Genomic DNA, 23,963 nt, shown 5'->3' on the forward strand with positions numbered 1-23,963 from the left:
TACTAATACTTAACATTCAATATTTAATCGTTTCCAATGCATCTTTAAAGGAAGAAGCAAAAAAAGAGAGATCGATTTTCCTCTTTCATGCTTTAATCTATATCGATATAAAAACTGGTATTACCGTGAGTGATTGCAATGTCGTTACGAAAAATATCGATTCCTAATACTATCTTTATGAAAAAGCTCGTTTAACTACATTACGACATTGCAATCAAGGTTTGTGAGAATTTCAATTTGCGTAAGTATAGAAAACTGCATTCATAGAAGTATTGGAAAACCGCGTTTCAGCATTATATCGACTTATCGTTTCGGTTAATTCCCGACGAAACATATACACTTTAATACGCACAATCCCGCAAGGATTTTATTTCTCCGATAACCTCAATAAAAATATTCGATTTTATTTTCTTTTCACTTTATAGTTGATGTAATATTCTCTCGAAATTGATAACAAGTCAGCGTATTATAAATCTTTGAAATGCTGCATATTTAACACATGAGAATGAAAGAAACTCAATGTTATGAAACTACGAATTTTAATCGCATTAGAAGAATGTAAAGGAAATGTTAATCAATGTCAGTAAATATTAAAAATATATAACGACAAAGAGTACATTTATGATGGAATAGAATTTTCAGAATTATTTTTACAATTTTTTTATCTCAAAAATAATTTCAGTTGCCATATATTTTAACAGAATTTTTATTTTATGCTACATTACAAATGTTTAAAAATAAAATAGAAATATTACAAATAATGAAAATTATTAATATCGTAAATAATGAAAATTAAAAAAAATTGTTGAAAGTACGTTTATAATTTAAAAAACTGTAATTAACGACTGTGTAATATCAAAGAAACTACAGAGAGAACGTAAATGTTCTATGTGTTTATAACATTCTTTTTGGTAATAAAACCGGTACATTTCGAAAAGGGTTAAAACCTGTTCTTCTTTAAGGAAGAAAGGAAGTCGGTGGATGAGGAAAAGGAGACTCGTCCGCCACGTGCTCTTATACGATACGTTTCTAAAGCGTCGAGAGACGTCTGAAGGTATCCAGGAATGCGGGCCATGCAGAAAGTTCTAAAGAGCTTCCACAATTTCGCGTGCATCCATCCTTAGAGGTTCCTTCGCTTTCACGATTTCTTCTTGGACCTCATCACCCGCATCTGTTCTTATCCTTTATATCATATCATGTCAAGTCATCTTTATCACATACAGCTATAATATATTACAGAATGAGGTCGGAAAACAATTAGAATTTATTATATCTTTGATGCGTAAGTTAATCTTTATAAATATTCATATTAATGCGAGAGAGAAAGGAATATTAATATTAACATAAAAAGAACATTAATATTAATTAAGAAATTTAAATTTATATTGCTTGAAATAAAATCATTTTTCTAAAAAAATTTATAAAGAATAGATACTTTGCCATCACATAATAAAAGGTAAAGAAATTACATCATGAAATAGAAATGCGACATAATTTTTATAATTTTAACTCAATGCAAATGTAGGAACGATTTTTTCTTATATAATCTTTACATACTTCTTACATACAACATATTCTTCTTGAAATTAAAAATCGTTTTGTTCTTATGAACAAATTCTTTATTGAGATATAAAAGATATTTTTTCAAAAATTGTATCGATTATATTCTTTTTGAAGTATTTTCTTTCTTAATTTATATTATAAACAATCTTTGCAATTGAAAATTATATTTTTGATCGTAAAATTGAAAGATTATTTAAACAAGATTTATTCAAAATACATTGGAGAATAAAGTTATTGGTATACTCCCTCAAACACGGAGAGAATTTTCTCTTAGAATTTAGCCTGAAAATCATGATAATAGTGGGACAACATAGTATTTCAAAGAATTGTATATGAGTTTCTTTAATTTACTAATATGTGTCATAATAAGATATGTAATATATTTTATTAATTTTACTAAAGGGTATAGTCAAATTTCAACATTTTAAAATATGTTACGCAGTTTATGATTCTTTATTATTTTAAAAGAATAGATGCTAAGTAGTCATGAATATATAAAATAGCTTATACAATTTTTACCATACAGCATGATATTTTTAATCTGATTTAGTCGCTTATAATTTTACCATGTAGCATAGTAATAGATCGACTGTAATCGATATTTATCGGTTATTTTCGTTGTCGAGCGTGTCTCTAGCTACGCTAGAACTTACTTCAAAACATTTTACAATCTGCATTATAATTTTTACTACATCATTTATAAAAAGTCTCTTGTATATTTCAAAAAATCTATCGTTACTGATAATATTTCATTATTGTCAAGTTGTCCCAAGCTTATTACCAAACATGATGAAATTTGTAATGAATTTTGCGGTAAAAAATAACGAAAAATTCTCTCCGTGAAGGTTAATTCGTTAAAAACGTTGGATTCTTAATTATTAGTGCACGGAGAGAATTTTTTCTTAGAATTTACCCTGAAAATATGACAATCGTGGGACAACATTGTATTTCGAAGAATTTTAATATAAATCTCTCTCATTCATTAATAAAAATACAATAAAGAATATAAAATAACTTTGATCAATTTTACTGAAGTACATGGTAAAAATCTTTAAAATATTGTATTGTACCACAATCACCATATTTTCAGGGTAAATTTTAAAAGAAAATTCTCTCCGTATGACTCAAAACCGTATTACTGTAATAATTGCTATCTCTCTAAGTTCGCATTCTAATCTACAATTCTGCAGAGAGTCTGTACTACTAAACTTTTGTGAGAGAATAGAGAACAGTTCTCCACCCTCGTATTACGAAGCGCCATCATCATGAACGAAACATGCGCGAATACAACCGATTTGGCTACTTCCACTACACCTGTCGAGACCAAACGGGACGTAAACGAGGACGCGCACATCCGACCCGCGCATTTTTTAATCAGCATCAAGCCCGATTAAGCGGAATCTGCTAGCTATTCTGATCGGTCAGCATTGTGCCGCGGTGGGTGCTTACGCGGCACGTTGCGAAAATCATTGTTCATGCCAGATGGAGAGAAACGTCTGACATATCGACCCGCAAAATCGCTCTTGCGTGAACTAACCCACGTTGATTTTCGATAATGTTATATAATCAGAATGAGCCAAGTAGTCAGCTCACATTCGTGGAAACTTTGCTTCTTTCGTTAAATTATGCATTTTTTAAAAATAAAAGATATAACTGTAAGAGAGATTATTTGCATTTTGTAACAAATATTTTTTTACATTTTGCAAAAATCGCGTTAATTTAATCGAAATGTTATGTAACAGCCCGTGTGGAAATTTCGCCTAGGCTATAATCGGGGCCAAGTTAATTTTCCTAATTTTATTTGCGGCCCAAGTTAGAACGCCCACCTTGGCCCAAATTTGGATTGTCACGCTTATTTGTCTTGGCCCCACATTGGCATTCAAACTTGGGCCAATATAAGAATTTTGTCTAGGCCCCACATTGGCATCCAAACTTGCGCCAATACAAGAATTTTATCTATGCTCCATATTGGCATCCAAACTTGGGCAAATATAAAAATTTTACCTAGGCCCCGCATTGGTTTCCAAACTTGGGCCAAGTTTGGATTGTCACGCTTATTTGTCTAGGCCCCATATTGGCACCCAAACTTGGGCCAATATAAAAATTTTACCTAGGCCCCGTATTGGTCTTCAAACTTGGGCCAAGTTTGGATTGTCACGTTTTTTTATCTAGGCCCCGCATTAGCATCCAAACTTGAGCCAATATAAGATTTTTATCTAGGCCCCACATTAGCATGCGTCGAAAGACACGATAATGAGCTCGCTTCGAGAATATGTAGAGGCCCGAGGAAGAGCTCGCTCCGCGGCGGTATATGCAAAGGCCCAAAGGGCTCAACTTCACTGGTTACACAAAAATGATCTTGCACTTGAGTTAGAGGCCCGAGGAAGAGCTCACTCTAATTCTCGTGAGAAGGCATCGATTGCACTGCGGGTGGTCTTATTAGTATAGGCGCTGGAACGATCTTGTGTACGGGCGGGCACTTAACCGCGCGGCCCTCACGCGACGGCGGTCGTAAGCGCTGGGTGCCAGTGCTGGCGCGCGCTACGCCAGCGTCCGGGCACCTCAGGAGTGATACGTATTGTACGCGCGCCCGGCGGGTCGATTGTGACGATTAAGCTGCCACACATTTAATTAAAATATTGTTCAAATAACATTGAGAATGATCCGATAAGGATTGAAAGGTTTGTATTATATATTTTTGTTAGTTTTTATTAGATCAGGTTTGCATCCTAATAATAATACTAGGTATGTAAATATGAAACCGGAATTTACGAATAGATGGCCATAACTGTCAATGTAGTTGCTACTATTCTAACTAGACCCTAAATAGGCCCGAGTTTGCCAAACCTTTATTTTATATGCCTCAGTAAAGCGGCGTCTACAATGAGACTTTAAGGCGTAAAACTTAAGCTTTAAACCTTAAGCCGTTAAAAAATGTCCAATCATAGTCGATTATTCTCCTCACATTTGACCGAGATTGGTCAATTTCTTAAGACTTGAGGCTTAAAGCTTAAGTTTAACATCTTAAAATCTCATTGTAGACGCCGCATAATGCCCATATATATGGCGTACATGGGCTGCAACTCGGCAAGCCTAAGTATAACTATCTTGGGCAAAATGTGGAATTCAAATTAGGCCCTATACGGGCCGTGACTAGGGCCGGTATTCATAGTCGATTCTTATTTCAAGACAATCTTGAGTAATGTCCAAAGACGCTGATGCGGTCCTCTGATTGGTTCGTGATTTCTTAAGACCGTACTTAAGACGGTCTTGAATATAAGAATCGATTATGAATACCGGCCTAAGAAGACCTAAGTTAAACCATCCTCACTGTACCGTAAATGGGCCTGAGTTTGGCAAACATTTATTTTGGATGCCTAAGTAATGCCCATATGGGGCCTACATAGGCTGAGACTGGGCAAGCCTAAGTATAACTACCTTGGGAAAAACGTGGAATCCAAACTAGGCCCTATACGGGCTGTGACTAGGAAGACCTAAGTTAAACTATCCTATCTAGACCCTAAATAGGCCCGAGTTTGACAAACCTTTATTTGGATTCCTCAGTAATGCCCATATGGGGCCTACATGGGCTGCGACCGGGCAAGCCTAAGTATAACTACCTTGGGAAAAACGTGGAATCCAAACTAGGCCCTATACGGGCTGTGACTAGGAAGACCTAAGTTAAACTATCCTATCTAGACCCTAAATAGGCCCGAGTTTGACAAACCTTTATTTGGATTCCTCAGTAATGCCCATATGGGGACTACATGGGCTGCGACCGGGCAAGCCTAAGTATAACTACCTTGGGAAAAACGTGGAATTCGAACTAGGCCCTATACGGGCTGTGACTAGGAAGACCTAAGTTAAACTATCCTATCTAGACCCTAAATAGGCCCGAGTTTGACAAACCTTTATTTAGATTCCTCAGTAATGCCCATATGGGGCCTACATGGGTTGCGACCGGGCAAGCCTAAGTACAACTACCTTGGGAAAAACGTAGAATCCAAACTAGGCCCTATACGGGCTGTAACTAGGAAGACCTAAGTTAAACTATCCTATCTAGGCCCTAAATAGGCCCAAGTTTGGCAAACCTTTATATTGGATGCCTCAGTAATGCCCATATGGGGCCAATATTAAAGTATGGAACGCCCGGACAAATTTCTACACGGGAGGTATCTTTTTGAATTCAATTAAATAAAATGTATATCGTTAACATTCAGTAATTAATTATTCAGAAAAATATTTATATTTGCTTTACTTTTCATATGTAAACTTTCGGAAAACAGAATAGAAATATTATTTGACATTCAATCGAAATTAGATGTTTGTTCCAATTAATATTTCTACTCTATATGATAATATTTCTACTCTATTCTCCGAAAGTTCACATATAAAAAATAAGGCAAAAAGAAGAAACTAAATAACGACACTTGCTGGTAGAATATCGTATATTTCACTTTTGCCCAACTGTATTTAGATTCGCGTGTTAGCACGAGCCCCCCATTCGTTAGCGCGGGCAGGAACGAAGGCGACACTAATTAATGCGGCGATACTCGTCAGCGAATCAAAGCAACGCAACGGGCTCTTCCGCGCGTTTGCATTCCTTGTACGGTCCTCGCCTCTTCCTTTTTCCTCGATGAGAGGAAGAGAGAAAGGTGGAAAGGGCGAGAGGGGAACGAGCAGATAGAGTGCTAGAGGGTGAGGACATCTCATCCCTTAAGAGGAAGCCTTAATAGGATGCGCCGGCGGTTGCCCTATACGTGCGATTCTCTTCCCGCTATCGGGAAGGTGTTAGCTTCCGGATCCGTGCATTCGCAATTTGCATTAGCCGGAGCGAATTACGCGAAATTTATGCGAGCCGAGGATACGGCCGGGGTTGCCTTCGCTTAAGCGTATTCGGGGCCACTTAGGCGGCCGCTCCAGCGGTGGAGTCGCTCTACTTATGGCACCGTGGACAGCTAATGTCCGCAACTATTTCTCTCTGGTCGTACAGCCCGCGCTTGCCGTCTTACAATATTATTCCACGAGCATTGTGTCTTATCCACCGAGAAAGACACACACACACACAGAGAGAGAGAGAGAGAGAGAGAGAGAGAGGGGGGGGGAGGGAGAATAGCACGTTTGCCAAACGACTATGTCGGCCCACGATTAATCGTCGTACCGTCGACATCGCGTTTCGCTCGATGCTGTTGCGCGTGTAAGGCGTCTCTTAAGAAAGGACAAGAAACGATAGAGAAATACCATAACCTTCTCGATAAATTATTATAAAATTTTTTACAAGTGAGAATTCAATCAGTGACCCACAATTACCTTAGAAAAATTGTGCCGCTTTACGATCATCGCTTCTCAGTGTGAGGAACGTACAACTTGAAATATTGTAAAATGCAAATCATGATTTTATTATGGTTTTGGCTCATGTTTTTGAGTCATCAATAGATATAATTCTATCAAATGCAATAAATTATAGTTATCCTTTCGGATATAATATCATAATTTTTGATACCGATAAAACGTAAAAGTGTAAATATTTTGTATGCTATTTGATCTATGTATTGACACAAATAAATTTGGAAATGTCAGAGTGTAAACAGAAAAGAAAGAAAATTATTATTATTTTTCAATTAATCCAAAACAGGTTTTATTGTAAAAAAATTCAATTTTTAATCTGGTAATAATCTAAAATCTAAATTAACAAGTTATGATAGTCGCACATAGAAAAAAATTTATTTCAGAAAATAAGTAAAATAATTTGTCTATGCACTTTTTCCGAAGTATTCATAAAAAACGGCACGTTAATAATTGAATTAACTATTAATACAATTGAAACATGTAGATGACGAATGATATACCTGCATTGTAACAAATGGAACAAAATAACATTTGACGCTAAATTAATGAAGTTTTAAATGCGAATAATATTTTGCTCCCGAAATCGATGATACAGATGCATCTCGAATCGGGATATACCTGTGGATTGTAGCTACCAATCGGTTTGATCAATCGACTCGCGGCATGTTCTTTCAATTATCTCGGGACGGCAACTCCGATCGGACATGAAAATTAATTGCTCGCGTGACGCACATTTGATCACAGCAATTTGTATCTTTTTTTATAGCTGCTCTCGTCCGCGGAGCATCTCTTCCATGATAAGCCTAATGTTTACAATTGTCGAGTAACTCGATAGAAATCATTCTTTTAATGATAAGGCAAGTTGCAAAACGCTAGTAAACGAAAATACATAAAGGAGAAGGTGGTATTATGGCCAATGTATAGATATTGTAGCCTCCCTTAATATCTTCGCTATTACATATAGTGAATTCTAATGCTTACTTATGGAATTATTTGTACAGTAGCCCGCCATTACACCATGACGTTAACATGCTAATACTCAATAGCCAGCAATTATTATAACGCATTTTTACTTTCAAACGTTTCTAAGGTACATTTTAGCATTTAATTACACCTATTTAATTACACCTATTTTTTTATTTTCTTAAACTTGAGCGTACTATCACACAAATATATGTATATTTGAGTATGTTGTTTGCTGTTTAATATTTTATTTGACTGCATGCATTTTGAGTTATGCAATTTAAAGGATAGTATGGCATTTTGCTAATATGGCTCTCTATGGCCCGATTTTTCATTATCTGGTTAACTTGTGGTTAATCTGATGTTTCACCCAATAGGCTTCATTCATGACATCATCACAGATAAACCCCATTGAATAAAACATCAGGTTAAATCTAACCACAAATTAACTAAGTAATGAAAAACCGAGCCTATGCGTATTGATTACTTACGGCCTCTTTTTGGAGGTTTTCATATCAAATAAAATTATTTGATAATCGATTGTAGCTCTACTCTGTTAATCTATAGTTTATATTACGTATACTATTTTTAGTACTGAGAGTTTTAGTACTGAGCAGCTTATATACAGAAGTTATGTGTACATATATACATTTATTTGCATACATTCTAAAATGTTTTACTTTTTTGTTAATTTGTAAGCAAACACTGTGTTTTTTTAAACAAAACCTATTTTTTAAATCTATTTTTGTAGGAAATCAAATTACCATCTCTGTTTTTCTTAGAGTCATTAATGCAATGTTAATGCCACATTTTTATAAATAATTTCTTATGTAATAGATGTTTCGTAACTTTGAGTTTAGAATTGATTGAACAATACTTTGGCGAATGTAATCACTAAGTTTTAAACTTAAATTTGTATTATTAACCAAGTTATTGTATAAAATATAAATGGGGAGCCGTAATACCACCATTTCCTTTATATACGATCAAATAATTTTACAAGTTACAAAAATCATTAAATCATATCTGAAAAGAATTAATTGTTAGAAAACTTCGCACATAAAATTGTGAACTCGCGTTAGATAGGAATGCACAGTTAAGGAGTTAAAAAGGCTAAAAACTTTAACTCGGGATGTGATTGTGCACTGTTAGAATTAATCTGGTAGAATGTGATGATTACTCACTTTCTTGCCGTCCAGTTCGTGATTGCCCTGCGCCAGCACTTTGTCTACGCTCGCAGGGTCTGCGAATGTGATGAATCCGAAGCCCCTGCAAACAAACGAAAGGAGGATGTTTAATATGAATGTATACTTGTCGCTCGGGACATTAATTAAGCAAGCATTTGCTGATAGTAATAGTATTTCCATCGTGAACGCGTCTAAAGATAGCGATTGTAGTACAACGCGGCACACGTTACAAGATACATATCTCAATGTAGCGCATACATCAAAGCGCGATCATAAAAAAACCGGTCGTGACCATAATACATTTTCGTATTAATTCATTCTCGTAAATTGCGAGATACGATAGTATTAATTCTCTGAACGAGGTAATTTCCGCTCCTTTTATTTCCGCGATTAAAAGTAGTCATTAAAAAATAATTGATTACTACCGCTTTTCTACTTTATGCATTAAAAATTACGCCAAAAGAATCACTTCAAACAGTTTTGAAATATCTACTCGTAATATATATCGCGATTTTATTTATCTCTCTAAATCTGAATTAGTGGATAATCACTGATTATTACTATTAGTATGTCGCTGGTAATCAATTCACAGTGAAATTCAACAAAAAACTCAATCCCTTAAACGTGGAAACGTGAAATCCCTAACCCAGCTAATTCTGCTTTATGCATTCAGTGTATATGATATTAGAATTGAGAGCAAATATCGGTATTTTAATTATGTAATGCTCAAACTTCCTTTCTTTTTCAATTGAATGTCACTAATTATGCAGTGGCATATCACTAATTCAAATTTAGATTACAAACGTATCCATTACATTATTGAATTAAGTTAAGATGGATTAATTTTTTGCGTTGTCTATAATAACAATTAATCAATATATTATGTTCCAGTTTTAGAATATATACTAGTTACAGAAATATATATGATCGTTCTATATATGATTACAATTATCGTAGATTAAGCTTCATTAAATGATATACACATATAATGATATAATTAATAGTAATATATATTTGATAACAATGTTTCTTAAGTAAAAAACAATATTTGTATTAAACAATTTGATTCGAGAAAATGTATTAAATTTGACACGAAAATAGGTTTATTGTTTACTAAGTGTATATGTTTAGTGTGGACGTTGTTTACTTTGAAATTATCCATAAAAATAGATTAATTTAAATTTTGATACACAGATGGAAGTTAAAAATAACAAAATATTACTTTTAACTAAAGGAATTAGGTTACCATTGCTTTTTTGATGTCTAACAGTGTGTGGTTGCTAATTTATCAGAAACCTATGCAAATTCATAGAAGCTGCCGCGCCAGTAACATTAAAATCTAGAGGATTAAAGCGAAACAAATATCGGGCCTAGCGCGGTCCGTTGTGTCATAAATTTCACGCCGGACATCGTGTACACACGGATATATTAAAAGACAGTTCGACGCCGTGAGCTAAGGGGGTGGATACCGCCGGCCGATCCACGAACAAGGGATGAGCGATACGACGATACGAGGGAATGCAACGCGCCGGACGCAAAGCGGTTTGCATTTTTCATGCCGGAGCCGCCCCGGCAGTTATTGAAAATATTTACATGTTATTTATGGGGCACACATGCTTCAAGAACCAAACGCGCCACCGAGCTACCCCCGTCAATCCTCCCCGCGTGTTCCTCTCCTCGTCCACCTTTCGCACGCAAACCCCTTCTTTTCCGCCTCTTTTCCTTCGACTGCCTCCCTTTTTCTGTTTCGCCGTTCCCTGCGGAACGTCGTATTCCCGTCGCTATTCCCACCCTCAACTCCTTCATCCGCTCCCGAGGAGCAACCGCCCCCGGACCTGCCGGCAACGTCTCGAGAATTCTACAAAACGTTTCACGCCTCTCTTACTGCTTCCGCTTCCTTCCCATCGACGAAACAACGAATACTCGTATGGATTGAATTTTTGATGGAACCGACCCCTCCGGGCCTTCAACCCACCCTCTTCAACCATTCCGCTTTCCGTGCGTCGCCGCTTTCTTTCGTCTGCTTTCATCCGCGATGTACGGTGATTCTCATGCGTCGAGTGCGAGCTGCATGGAAGTATCGCGACAACTTCCTCTTATATCGATTTTTTCGAGCACGCGATATCATTTCGAACCAAGTCAATGACGAAAAAGGTGCGTATCCCTAAGAAAAGTAAAGAGAACGGCAGCAACACGTACACTTGCGTATGCGAATTCGGAAGGTAGTCGATTGTTATTCCGCATCGGTGATATTCGAAAAGGGCACAATACAATGCCTCGTGTTTCCACATGGCGTTGGAAAAAAGCTAGTTTCACTCCCTCTCGTTCATTTTATAACAGCGAATTGCACCAGCGGCCACAGTTATTGCAATATCGCTGTATCAATACACACGACACGTATACACGAATATACGAGATTGTTCTTTCTGCAAAAATTTTGCCATTTATCCACCGTATTCTTCCGTAATTTTCTTAATTCTTAATATTAATTCCACACAAATGTACAAATATTTCCTAATGAAATAAAATATGCAAATAATGAGATCATCATACATATACAAGTTATCCTAGAATTTGCAAACAATTTTTTTATCCGTCGATTCTCTGGACCAATTTAAAGTCGATTTTTCTTTGGCTACAATATTGAGAGAGTGATTGCAAGTTTTCAATATTTCCAATATTAAATATCTTTTAAATACTGCCGCGATTGGCTAAAAAATAGATGAAAAGCACAATATATAATACATATAATACACGTCCCGGCTCATGGCGTTCACGATGCCATCCGACATTAGTGAACTCGCGATTTGCTCATGTGGCTACGACAACTATATATGTACCGAATTTTGGGAGGTTTTTCACAGTACGCACGGCCGAAGCGACAATCGCGGCAAACGAACGGCCGCTGAATCGGCAGTCGTCCAATCAGCATTAAAACGCCAAACAACACGAGCGAGAACACCACGGGCAGTTCGCATTTGCATACAACGAAACGAGAGTTCGTCCGGACGTTCTCTCTCTCTCTCTCTCTCTCTCTCTCTCTCTCTCTCTCACCTCCTCTCGCACTCTCTTTTACAACAGCGCATTTATGACGATGTGCGCGCAATGTACCGAAATCATGAACAACGGCCTCGGAAAGCCACGCGAATAATTCATTCTTTTTCCGTCGAGCATCACCGGAATTTCATTAGAATTTAGGTTCACTAATGATATCATTGGAAAATTATTAATTGAATCATTAATTGGATCAATCATGTACAGTAATAGTAAAGAAGGCAGAGGCTTATTGGCACAAGAGACAAGTTAGTATTGTGTTCCGCGTTTATGTATTTATCGCGGAAGAAATAATGGAAAGTTATTGAAAAATATCTCTTTTATATCATAGATAGCTTTCTCCAATTTTTATTTAAATTAGACAAGTATTACAATAAAAAAAAGAGATAAATCTGATTCAAGACGAGACAAGTAAATTTTCAAGTGTTTTATAATTTTATATTTATTAATGTTTCTTGAGAGACTAAATCTCAGTGATTTAGTATTAATTCAGAAAAACAAAAAAGTTTCTGTTATTATACAATATGTTATTTGAGTAATAATAGTAATTTGTTGTAATAAAACGATAAAAATCAAACATATGTAAAAATGGAATAGATTGACTCATGTTTAAGGCAAGTTTATTTTGCTGCAAGAAATAAACATTCAGTTTCAATTTAACTTTGATAAAACGCTTTGTATTTAATATTTCTATTGAAGTAAGCTATATCTAAAATAGTTTGCAAAAAATTTTATTTTGTGACAAAAATCTAACATTAAAAAAATATATATATGGGGTAACTCCGGCAAATACGCCGCGCTGGGATTTACACCGCAGAAGTCAGAAAAAATAGAAGGAGTGGGGGTAATTGTCCCGTAACTACTCTGTTACATACCTTTATGTTATATTAATATTGTGTTATGATTTCAGCTTCTTACTGTTAATATATTAATGAATTTATTGTGAATTGAATCGATTTGTCACTGTAATAAGTAACGCCATCATAAGTTATAATCTACATAAAATGATTAATGTAGGACGTGTAAAAGACTTAGTAGTTATTTCGTGATACATACGTGTAGTGGAATAGTAAAGCATGTTTGTATTATTAAGCATGTTTGCATTATTTGTAAATTTTTCCCACCCCTATGAGATATGCGGCAAAAATACAAGGTTTCAAAAAGTTTATTTTTTAATATGAAAAATAAATATTTCGGATTTCTAATATTTTTTTCATAGTAGTAGACAGTACAAAGTTTTTACTGATATAGTTCGTTTGCTACATAAACATAGTAAATAATAAATAATACTTAATAAATTAAGTTTTTGATAGGTGCGGCGTATATACCGGAATTACCTTATATATATTATACAACCTCTTTCTTTATCAATACATATGTGCGATATGTTTCTTTAATTTCTGTTATGTTTTAATTTAATATGAAGTTTGTATAGGCAACATACATCGTTATATGTATCAATTTACTTCACTATCGGGGCAAGCTGGCCACAATGCAGCGTGTTCATATTTCACTTACTACAAAGAAACTACGCTGAGAAAAAGATACTTAAAAATGTATTTGTGAGAAGAATATTTATTTCACTGAAATAAATCTTTATATAAGTACGACAAAATAGAATTTCATTCTTAGCAAATAAACCATCTATTTTATTTTTTTGCAATTAATGAGATTTATTTAACAGAAATGTAATTTCGTAATTACAATTAAATTTTTTATAACTAATAAATATCGAAGAAAATATTGTAATTAACGTATACTTCGCATTGATTCATTTATCTTGAAATACGTTTTATTATTAAACAAAGTAAAATTGTAATTCTTTTTTGTACCGAAAGATTAAAATCGTCGCACATTTTCCTGTGAAAATTTTACGGAATGTAATATCGTAAACACTGTTGAACACCGTTGGACTTAATTAAAAAAGAAAAATTAAACACATAGATTGCTTAGTAACGCTATTACGTGCAATCTTCATTCCGCATTCCTGACTAAACTTGGTTCCAGACTCACGGAGATTCAATCTTAATTTAAGGTAATTATTCACAATGAAGGATGAAAAAAACTGTATCTGGACGAGTTACCAATCTTATGACGATATATCAGAGAAGTCGAGGGCCACTCGAGAGTCATTCCCGGGATAAAGGATGGATCTATCGCGGACGCAATGCGCCATCGAGGCCCTGCCATCGCGCCACTCGTCACCCCCGGCCATTGTACGTGAATAATCTATAAAAGGCTGAGTAGAAGGATGGCGGCTGACGTGTCCCTTGTCTACTTGAGCACGGTTTCCACGATCCTCTACTTTTCATCCTGCTTCTCGTCCTCTTACCCCGATCTCCGCCGCTCGACCACGGTCGCTTCCCTCTCACTCTACCTTCACCGACTTAACCGCTCTGCGACCGATCTCATCGCCCTTTTCGCATGCTTCCCCGTCCCAGCTACGGAAGGGTGTCACACCGGGCTGATGCGGTGCATTTGTTTGTCACGGTCTCTCTTACCCTTATCCCATCGCGCCGGAGCTCGGAGGATCGAAGCCTCTCTAGTAAGGATATTCTAGACGCGTGCCGCAAGAAAAAATCCCAGCCGAAATCAGTTCACGATAACTCAGTGCGTGAAGCGCCTCAGAAGAATTTGATAAGATAAAACTCTGATGAAAAATCGCAAAGATATTCAAATTTCCGGAGGATATTCATCCATTATTGAAAGTTTCGACGGAAATTGCTCCGTTAAAATAAAAGGATAACTGCAAGATAAACTTCAAAAAGTAAAGGTGCCTGTTCATGCTGACATTCAATGCTCATTTTCAGCATCAAAACAAATTACATGACCAAAATTGACGCCAGACAATGAAAATGCATGAAAAAAGTGTAGCACCACGTTTAATCTTGAACTTAAACGATTGACGCTGGAAGTTGGATTGAGATCATGTGATTACACTGATGATCCTTTTCAACATCTCATGAAATAGCACCTTAATTCTAATATTCGTGAAATTACAGTTCTAGCTTCCATTTTCAAATGGAATATTTTATGCGTACCTCTCTAATAAAAAAATCATCGAAGCGTGAAAAGATACTGTTATTTAAAAAAAATCTTGACAATGTTCTAAAAATGTTCTATGTTATACACAAGTAGAAAATTGTTATAATCAATAATTGTCTTAAATGTTCTTATCGACTGAATTTAATATAAAATTGAAAATTTAAATTTACAGTGACTTTTAAAAGAAAATGTAGCTTATTGTTTGCTATTGCCTGCAGTAAAATATACGTGCTTAATATATAAAGAAATATTTATAAACTTAAAATGTAAATACGTCCAAATAAGATTAATTATCTGCGAAGAATAATAATAGCTTCGTATAAAATGAAAAAATATTATTTTTAAACTTGATCTGTTATTTGTAATTAAATTGCTACAAATCTGAATGGCTAAAAGATAATATTATCAATTATAATAACATCAACACGCGTTGTATGTCATCATCATAGTAATATAACCGAAAACGGTTTTACCGGTTATATCACAGCTAAAGTCACGAGACACGAGAAAGGAAAATAATAAAATGCAAAGTAAATCAGCTCAACGCAGCTCGCGCATACCTTACCCTCGTATCGCGTCGAAAGGCTACGCTTCCAGCTCGAGAATTTACCGCGACGCAGGATAAGGCTGCAAGGCCGGGGAAGAGGAGACGCCCGCTCCGCGCCGGTGTATTAGGTGTATTTATGTAGGCGGTCTCATTGCGCACGAACTTACTGTAAGTACCGGCAGTTACTTAGCTCGACAGTTTCTGCTATTGCAGCCGACTGCGATATACCCCGGCCCGGGTCGGGTCGTAGCTTCGTAGCTGAAACCAGTTACGAACCTAGTTCGGTGAACGCACACTCTCCTCGCACATTCTACCAACCATCGTTCCAACGCTATAGTTCGGAGTCTAGAAAACGACTCTCCTTTTCTCTGCTCGTTAACCCTTTCCTTCCTGCTCGCACTACGTTCGCTATCCTGTCTCACCCCGGAAGTTTCATCCACCATGTGCTCGCTGCTTTGTCGTACCGACAATATAGTAACTGCTCTTTAACTAACCGCCTTAATCCGCTTTCCTCTTGCCGAGATGAAGACAATCAGCTCTAACGTCGAGGTGAGAAACACGCGAAACTCGCCGCGAGCTCGCTGCGATCTTCCGACTCGTGTCGCTTATGTCCCTACCATATCTCCCTTTTCGCATTTACCTGAAGCGTTTACTATACCGCTGAAATCCCTTTTGTCTTGGTTTGTATACATAAACTTGTATTGTACAGAAATTGAAGAAGGAAAGAGATTTTCGTTTTATATTTTAAATATTTTATGTTGAATAAAAATGGCTAATGACTTTTTGCATGTCTTTTTATATTTAATCATTTATATTATTAAACAAAAAAATGAAAAATTTATTATGTATTCAATATTCTTATCTATAATATATATTCAAATAAGTATACCTACGTGTATAAATACATGATACGTATTAATTTATTTCATCAATAAAAGGAAATAACAAACTTAATTAAATAACATTATACGATGTTCCAAGATGTGAAACCGTGTTTTTATACCCGTAATGTTCCCCTTCAATTCCCCAGCAGGACAATAGCTTCTCATTTTGCGCCCGTAAAACTGCTCTCGCAGGACTTCCGCCACGACGTGGATTGAAATGTTTCCACGAGATTAACTTAACCGCATAATAATTCCGGATACAAGCTGTGCGGCTGCATTAAAAGCGTCGCGCCAGTCATATAGTCACCGCCATTACGACGGTATATCGAATCGAATTACGACCAACTAGTGCAAGAACGCGTCAAGCCGAACAACTTTCATATAGGATTTGTTTCTTTTTCTCTTCCTACGTAATCTTCTTCCTCTATCTCTCTATCTATCTATCTTCCTTCTATTTCTCCCTTTTTCCACTTCTTCACTTCTCTCTATCCACGCCGCCTTAATGACCGGCTGAATATTTATAAAGCTGACATCGTCTAGGTGGCCGGTAGCAAGGCCGTGAAAGCCACCGCGTCCCATGGAGTCTCATTGTAATTGCCCTGTTCTTCTTGACTTTTCCTTGAAACGGGATCCCGTTGAATTGCATTATGCAAATCGCAATCTCCCTAAGTCAGCCCGCCCGGCCGCCGCAGGCTGCGACCAGGCGAGACGTTTAAGCCGAGCGAGAAAAACGCGAGGAAAAATCTGCTCAATAGCCTCCTCGTGCTGTGCTCGACGCGATAACGATATCCGCAATTGTAGTCGCTCGCTAATGATAAGGTGACAGCATTTATACGCGCGCGACAATACGAAATCGTATTATACTAAAAAATAAGTCTCTACGCGTTTTTATTTTATAAAAATCCCTTAAAAACTTCTCTTCTTTATAATTATCTCTTTGGAGAGAAAATTGACTAGATAATTGTTTTAAACATTTTACGAATAAAGAAAAATTCCTCTCTTCAACGATACTCACTAAAAATCGTCTTTGCTAAACCAATCTTTTCTTTTTGCAATAATGATAAAAATAATGCTAATTTCAGCAAATTCATCTTATAACTAATTTCAATGGTTAATTTATTTATATATATGATTGCAACGGTAACTATTTTAAATAACTAAATATGCATTATATTATAAAATATTACTTTCATATTTTTACAATTATTTTAATAATTTATACTTTTCATAATCATAACTATTACTTAGAAAACATTTATTAATGTGCTATTCCCAAGAATATAGTGTATTATTCCTTAAACATAAAAAGGTTAAGGTCACGTAGTGGGCAAGAAAAGGGAATAGTAAAACTTCGTAACATTCTTGCCAAATGTCAAGCGAACACAATTTTATAATTTCATCGAGTTTTTAATTCCCGACAACTTTTTCTTTCCACAGCGGCGCCAACGAGAAATGCGAGGTACTACGGGAAAAGATATGAATATTCATCGGGCATTTAGGCCGCGACGTAACTCAATTAGTGACGGAATTATTGTCCTTCGCTCGATGGAAGAACGAGAACAAGCTAGAATGAGGAGAAACCTGGTCTGCTCTGTGTGATTTGTCTGTGAACTTCTTGGGTTACGCTCGAACATGATTTTTAATCCTTTTGGAAAAAAAATTAAGTTTCTGCGTTTTATTTAAGGAAACTGACTCATCCAAATGATACAAGCTTAAAAAAAATAGTTGCTCAAACTGCAAACTCTATAATATAAACATAAAAAGTTTAAAACAAATTCTTTTCTAATTCATTCAGGTTTTTGCAATAGGTACATATATTGTAATGAAACAACTTTTTTCTCAAATATTTTATAATATTTTATTGTAAGAAATCAATATTAATATACTAATTACCTTACAAATAAAAATAACAGTCTCATATTGTCCATATTATCTTCGCCCAATTATCTATGTATCATTTTGTCATCATTCAACTTAAATACTTTTGATGAGAGTAAAGTTTAACTGTGTTAAGATATCTTTATTAAGTTAATATAAAGGCTAAATACTCTCTCTCTCTCTCTCTCTCTTGCGTCTTATTTTTAAATGAAATCTGAATAATATAAATAAATATATTAAAAAATTACGTTCTCCTAATTTTTATTCAAGTTTGTACGATGAATCGAATATATCTATTATTGGCATTCCATATAATTAAACATTAAATGAAAAGAGCTTAATCTTAATTGATGCAGCATTTCTGCTTCAATAATTAATTCGTCCACGAAATTAATGTTTAAAACATTTTTGGCTATAACTATTTTTATCGAAAAAATGCTTAATACGGCCTTTCGCGCTCGCTTCTCGATGGATAATTTATGTTGAGGCGTCATAGTAGCTCGTCGTGAAGCTGGAAAATTAATTTCATTCGCGGATTGTCACGCACACACCGCAGTCCAGTCCGTCCCTTTCAAGTCTTGTCCATCCTAGCACACCGGAATTCGTTAATATTCATGACCGTGGGGAATAACGCTTATCTCACAGCGCTGAAATAACTCGATAGGGCGCACTGATCCTGACTTGGCATTTTCTAGCATCGCTTTTTCGGCTCTTCCTCTCATAAAAGCCTTTAACTTTAGTTTGCTCTCTATTAATATGAATTGCCGACTATCATAATTTGCATCAGATGATGAGATGAACAATAACAATGGCGTTATATTTTTAATTTACAATATTATATTATTTATATATTAGATTTTTTTTTTTACTTAGTTTCAATACTTAGTCTTTATATTTACGGTCCTATATACTAATCTGCATTTTCATATACACATACTTAGCAATTTTTAAACGCAAAAAACTCTCTTGTGTTCAAAATTATTTTCCTAATATAATTAAAATTATAACTGCTTATATATATGTATCATAAACACAATATATTGTAACACTTATAAGTATTAATAATTATGTTATATCAATTTTATATACAACAATAATTTTATACTTCGTATTATTTACTATAATTTACATGCTAAATATTTAATAAATATAAATAAATTAAAGGAATGTAATTATTAAATTCTTTTTCGAATAACATGTTTATATTGTCATTGTTCATACTATCATATCTAGTTATTAAAGATTGAATATAAAGCGATACAAAGAATAAAAGCATTATATCAAAAATTTATGACTCACTTAATTAGCAGAGATAACAGAAATCCATCAAATTCAGCGATGATACGCAGAACAGTATACAATCTATCTCATGGAAGCGCGTTTGAAAATATTAACGCGCCAGTCCAATGAAAAGTTATTTATGAATTAAACGATTCGCGCGTGCTAACCGAACACCGGATATACCAAGACTGAGGAAGAAGCATAGAGAAAAAAAGCACCACCTTGGCCACCTGTTGATACCGTCCTAAATATTCGTCACGCGTCTTGCTAACTGATTATTACAAATATTTAATTACAACGTGTCGAAAAATTCTAAACAACTGAAATCATCTCTTAAAAGGTTTTACCAATCTTGGACTAAACCATCGCAAAACTTGGAATACAGATTTTGGAGAAAAGGAAAATGCTGTTTTAACAGTTTATTCATATTTTCTGTATTTTAATTTTAATTTTTAATTCTTCGCGTACTTCTATCTCCGCATTAAATTTCAATTCCTTTAGCTAATTATAAGCATAATAATAATATAATTAATTACGAATACGGGGTACGTACAAAAAATAATTTTAAAACTATTTTTTTGTGGATGTATTTATTTTACATTATTAAGTAAAAATGATCAGTGTGAACGCATATATTATATATATATTAATCAATTGCGGATTTTTAAATATTTTACAACATTTTAAATATGCTTGTGATAAATGACTAATAAATAATTATATACAATCAATCCTGATAATATAACATTTATTTAACGAATAATATGTATTGGTTAATAGTACAAATCTGCGATTGCTTCATCGCAGCTAAAAATTTGTTTATCGAGCTTAAATTAATTTTGCGTATGTACATGCATATGCATCCAGAAATTAATATTGAATGTCGTTTGAATCTGTGCACTATCATGCAGGCCATCCATAAAATTTTTCTATTTAAAGATGAATATTTCATTTATAGAAAATAAAAGTGCAAAAAATGGTGCTTCCCTATTCATATCAAATTTTATGCTTTCATACTTTTATATTCGTAATTATACATATATATGCATTCCCCGAAACATATTGGCTAGAATCGCTAGAACCGACATGGTAATTGGTGGCTGATAACGATATCGCATATAAGAGTAACGTCTATTCTTTTGTTCATCGGAAATTGTCTCCGGAACGGAAAAAAACCGCGACAGACGGGATCACCGAGCGCAGCGGCTCGCAGCAATGTTTGAAACTCTGAAGAGCGATTGAAGAGACGACGACGCACAACGACCGCGAAGAAATACAGAGGGAAAGGAATACGAGGAGAAAAAAAGGACAAGCGACGGTGGTGGAAGCCGAGGTGGAAGCTGCAGGATGGCGCAACAGAATCACTTGACGCAAAGTGAGCGAGAGATGGCGAAGCCGACGGCTCGCATCCGAGGAAATAGAAGGGTAGGTGCTGGCTTCCGTCTGTCTGTTGCCATAGCGACCTCGGCCGCCCTTTGGCTCGGCGAAAGGGCCGCAGACGGTAAATCTCTTGTACGTACAATAATCCCGCGGGTTGCCATTTTGCAATCCGGCCCGTCGAGAAGCGTCGTCTTGCACCCCCGGTTGCACACGTCGCGATGTTTTCGTTTGGCCTTGCATCAAGTCGCCGTCGCGTCGTGTGCTGAATCTCTCGTTATATTGCCGATTTTCACGTTATATATGGTGTAACAATCCTGTAGAAGAGTGCTTACCAACGTTACATTCTAAAAGCGTTTCTGACCAGCCCCTGTATTCTGTAACTCGTTATGACAGTAAACCTCTAAACACAATACGAGGCAACAACGATAAGAACAGTGATAGGAATACACATAGAATTCCAATTCGTCGAAAATTTTATCGCTATTGCCTATTCCTTGTTTCGATGATCTACATTGACATATGTATTTCCGTATGTTGAATTTATTTGTTTCTACCGTTATGTTTATTGTCTGTGTTGTTTCTGTGCTATCGTTGTTGCGCATTGTGTTTAGAGGTTAAGAGGATGCTAGATCGACGGCCGAACTTGATCGAGGTCAATAGTACAGACTTTTAAATTCCAAATTCGATGATAGTGACATCTTTCATTTATTTCTTATACTTATTATATATCGGTGTCTCGCTCAAACGCATTCATCTGTTCTTATCTAACATATTGCAATGTCATCTCTTAGAAGATCGAGCAGCTACTGCTAGACACAATTATTGCTTTGTTTACCATTCCGAGTCTTTGCTCAGCGTTCGTATACACGTCATTTGAAGATCGATATAAATTTATTTTTTGAAGCTTTTAATCTTAGTTTCATAAACTCAGTATTGTTTGTGCACGTCATGCGCCGAGGTGGTATACTATCGTGTGGTTCATACGAGCTATTAAAACTTTTGTATTAAGGAAACACATCTACGTCAGGTGATAGCTCTACGAGTTAAAAAAGTATAAGTTTTTAATTTTTTTCCGATTTTAGTATAAAGTCTATTGCAGCACTCCCAAATCTTGCGCCTACTTTAATCCTGTAAAAGAATTTTTGATTCCGTTCAGTAAATTCGGAGATTTATATCGATCTGCGAAATCCCGACAATTTGGCCACTCCCTCATCCCCTTAAAGATACTGTTCGGTGCGCAAATTTTATACATGGTAAAAAAGCTGCGCAATGAAATATAACGATATCGTTACTATTATAACGAGTTATAGAATACAGGGGCAGTATATATATATAGTGGAAGGTTAGGAATCCTCTCTAACGTCTTATCAATGATTTTTTCCGTTGTTAACTAGCGACAATCAATGAATAGTTGTTTTTCAGGATCGTCCTTGCCATTGGTTGTCAAACTCCATTTGTTTAGCAACAAGAGTAATTAAATACTTTCTAGAATAATCAAAGATAAAAATTGTTCATCTTTTTCTACTTATTTCATTTTGTTACTACATTTACTACATTTAATTGCTTTTAGTTAAATTATAGTGAAATTCTCGATTCCATTAGAAAAAGTTGTGCAGAATTCATTTAATTGATTTTTTGCTTAACGTTTAACGGTGAATGTTTTTTCACGTGGTTTTATTCTCCTTAATTGACTTTTAAAACTAGCTAAATACGTAAATAAATATTATCCGCGGCTTCTCTTGCGTTCGCGCGAGCGCACGTATGAAATCTTATTTACGTATTTTCTTGCGCTCTCAATCGTGCGATACGAGAAATCGGGATTTTCGCAAGCGGCGACTTGCCGTTCGTCTTTGTAATCCGCTTTCCGGCAATCGCGACATTTCCGACGGGAAATTTTCATTCGTTCGTTTTTCACTCCTCCCTTCGTATTATTATCCATTCGTTCATGTTCCACTTGCGCTTCGGCATCGACGTGGTCCAACTTTTCTTCAACTTTCAAAACACACGTTTCTTCAGTAAAATTGGCAATAACTTGTCTAATTCTTTCGTAAATACAACATATCATATACTAAGAAGGATTTTGTCTGAATTGTGAAATTTTTGCGTTCCATAAAAAACATTGAAATTTTTACGTCTGATGGAGTTTGGATCAGTCAAACTTTTCGTGTAATAATAATATATATTTTGTAGTTAATGTAAAAAATACTTATTTATCAATATCGTTTCTCCTTTTTTAATATTTCGATATATTAATAACCTTTATTTATTTAAATAAAAAGAAGTTTTCTAAATTGTACTCTGTGCCTTATGGTGTCGTCTATCAAGTCGTAAAGACTGCATTTATATCTAACATGTTGAATCTCTGCAATAATCTCGCGATTCTCATCAGGTCTGCTTATGTAGGCATATACGTGTACCCCTACAACAGAGTAGACGACATGCTGCCGTAGCGGGTAGATAGAAGAGAGAGCTATAGATAGATAGAAAGCACTTGCTTGTGGAGCTTCGCTTCATTCCGCAGCCTAAATTCGTTTCACGGATGGGCTAAATTTCTAAGCCGCAGCAGGGATTCGGAAACGAAGCGCCGCGCCGCGCCGGTGCGGCTCGTGCTTCGATGATGCAACCTAATTTGTAAACGAAAGTTGGTCTTACCACATATCCCTCGTTACGTCACTCCTGGACGCATTTAGATTCCCACCCGAGTGCCACCCAAATATCATTTCGTCCTTGTCTAACATTCGGTGAACAACAAGAATAAAATGATATACATATAGGTAACATTCAGGTCTAGGAGAATCTGAAGAACGGAGAACGGAATGGGGAAAAAATATA

At 35.6% G+C, this 23,963-nt stretch overlaps 1 protein-coding gene across 2 annotated transcripts in view; it reads right to left on the reverse strand.

Moving 5' to 3' along the window:
• Positions 1-23,963, reverse strand: part of Rbp6 (RNA-binding protein 6) — a 786,239-nt gene that overhangs the window by 309,466 nt on the left and 452,810 nt on the right. For both annotated transcript variants that reach the window (XM_018509673.1, XM_018509680.1), the window contains exon 4: positions 9,060-9,144. In XM_018509673.1, the coding sequence (XP_018365175.1) occupies positions 9,060-9,144 (85 nt within the window). The remainder of the gene's footprint in view (positions 1-9,059; positions 9,145-23,963) is intronic.

The sequence above is a fragment of the Trachymyrmex cornetzi genome, unplaced genomic scaffold, assembly GCF_001594075.2.
Source record: "Trachymyrmex cornetzi isolate Tcor2-1 unplaced genomic scaffold, Tcor1.1 scaffold11, whole genome shotgun sequence".
Taxonomy (NCBI): Eukaryota; Metazoa; Arthropoda; class Insecta; order Hymenoptera; family Formicidae; genus Trachymyrmex; species Trachymyrmex cornetzi.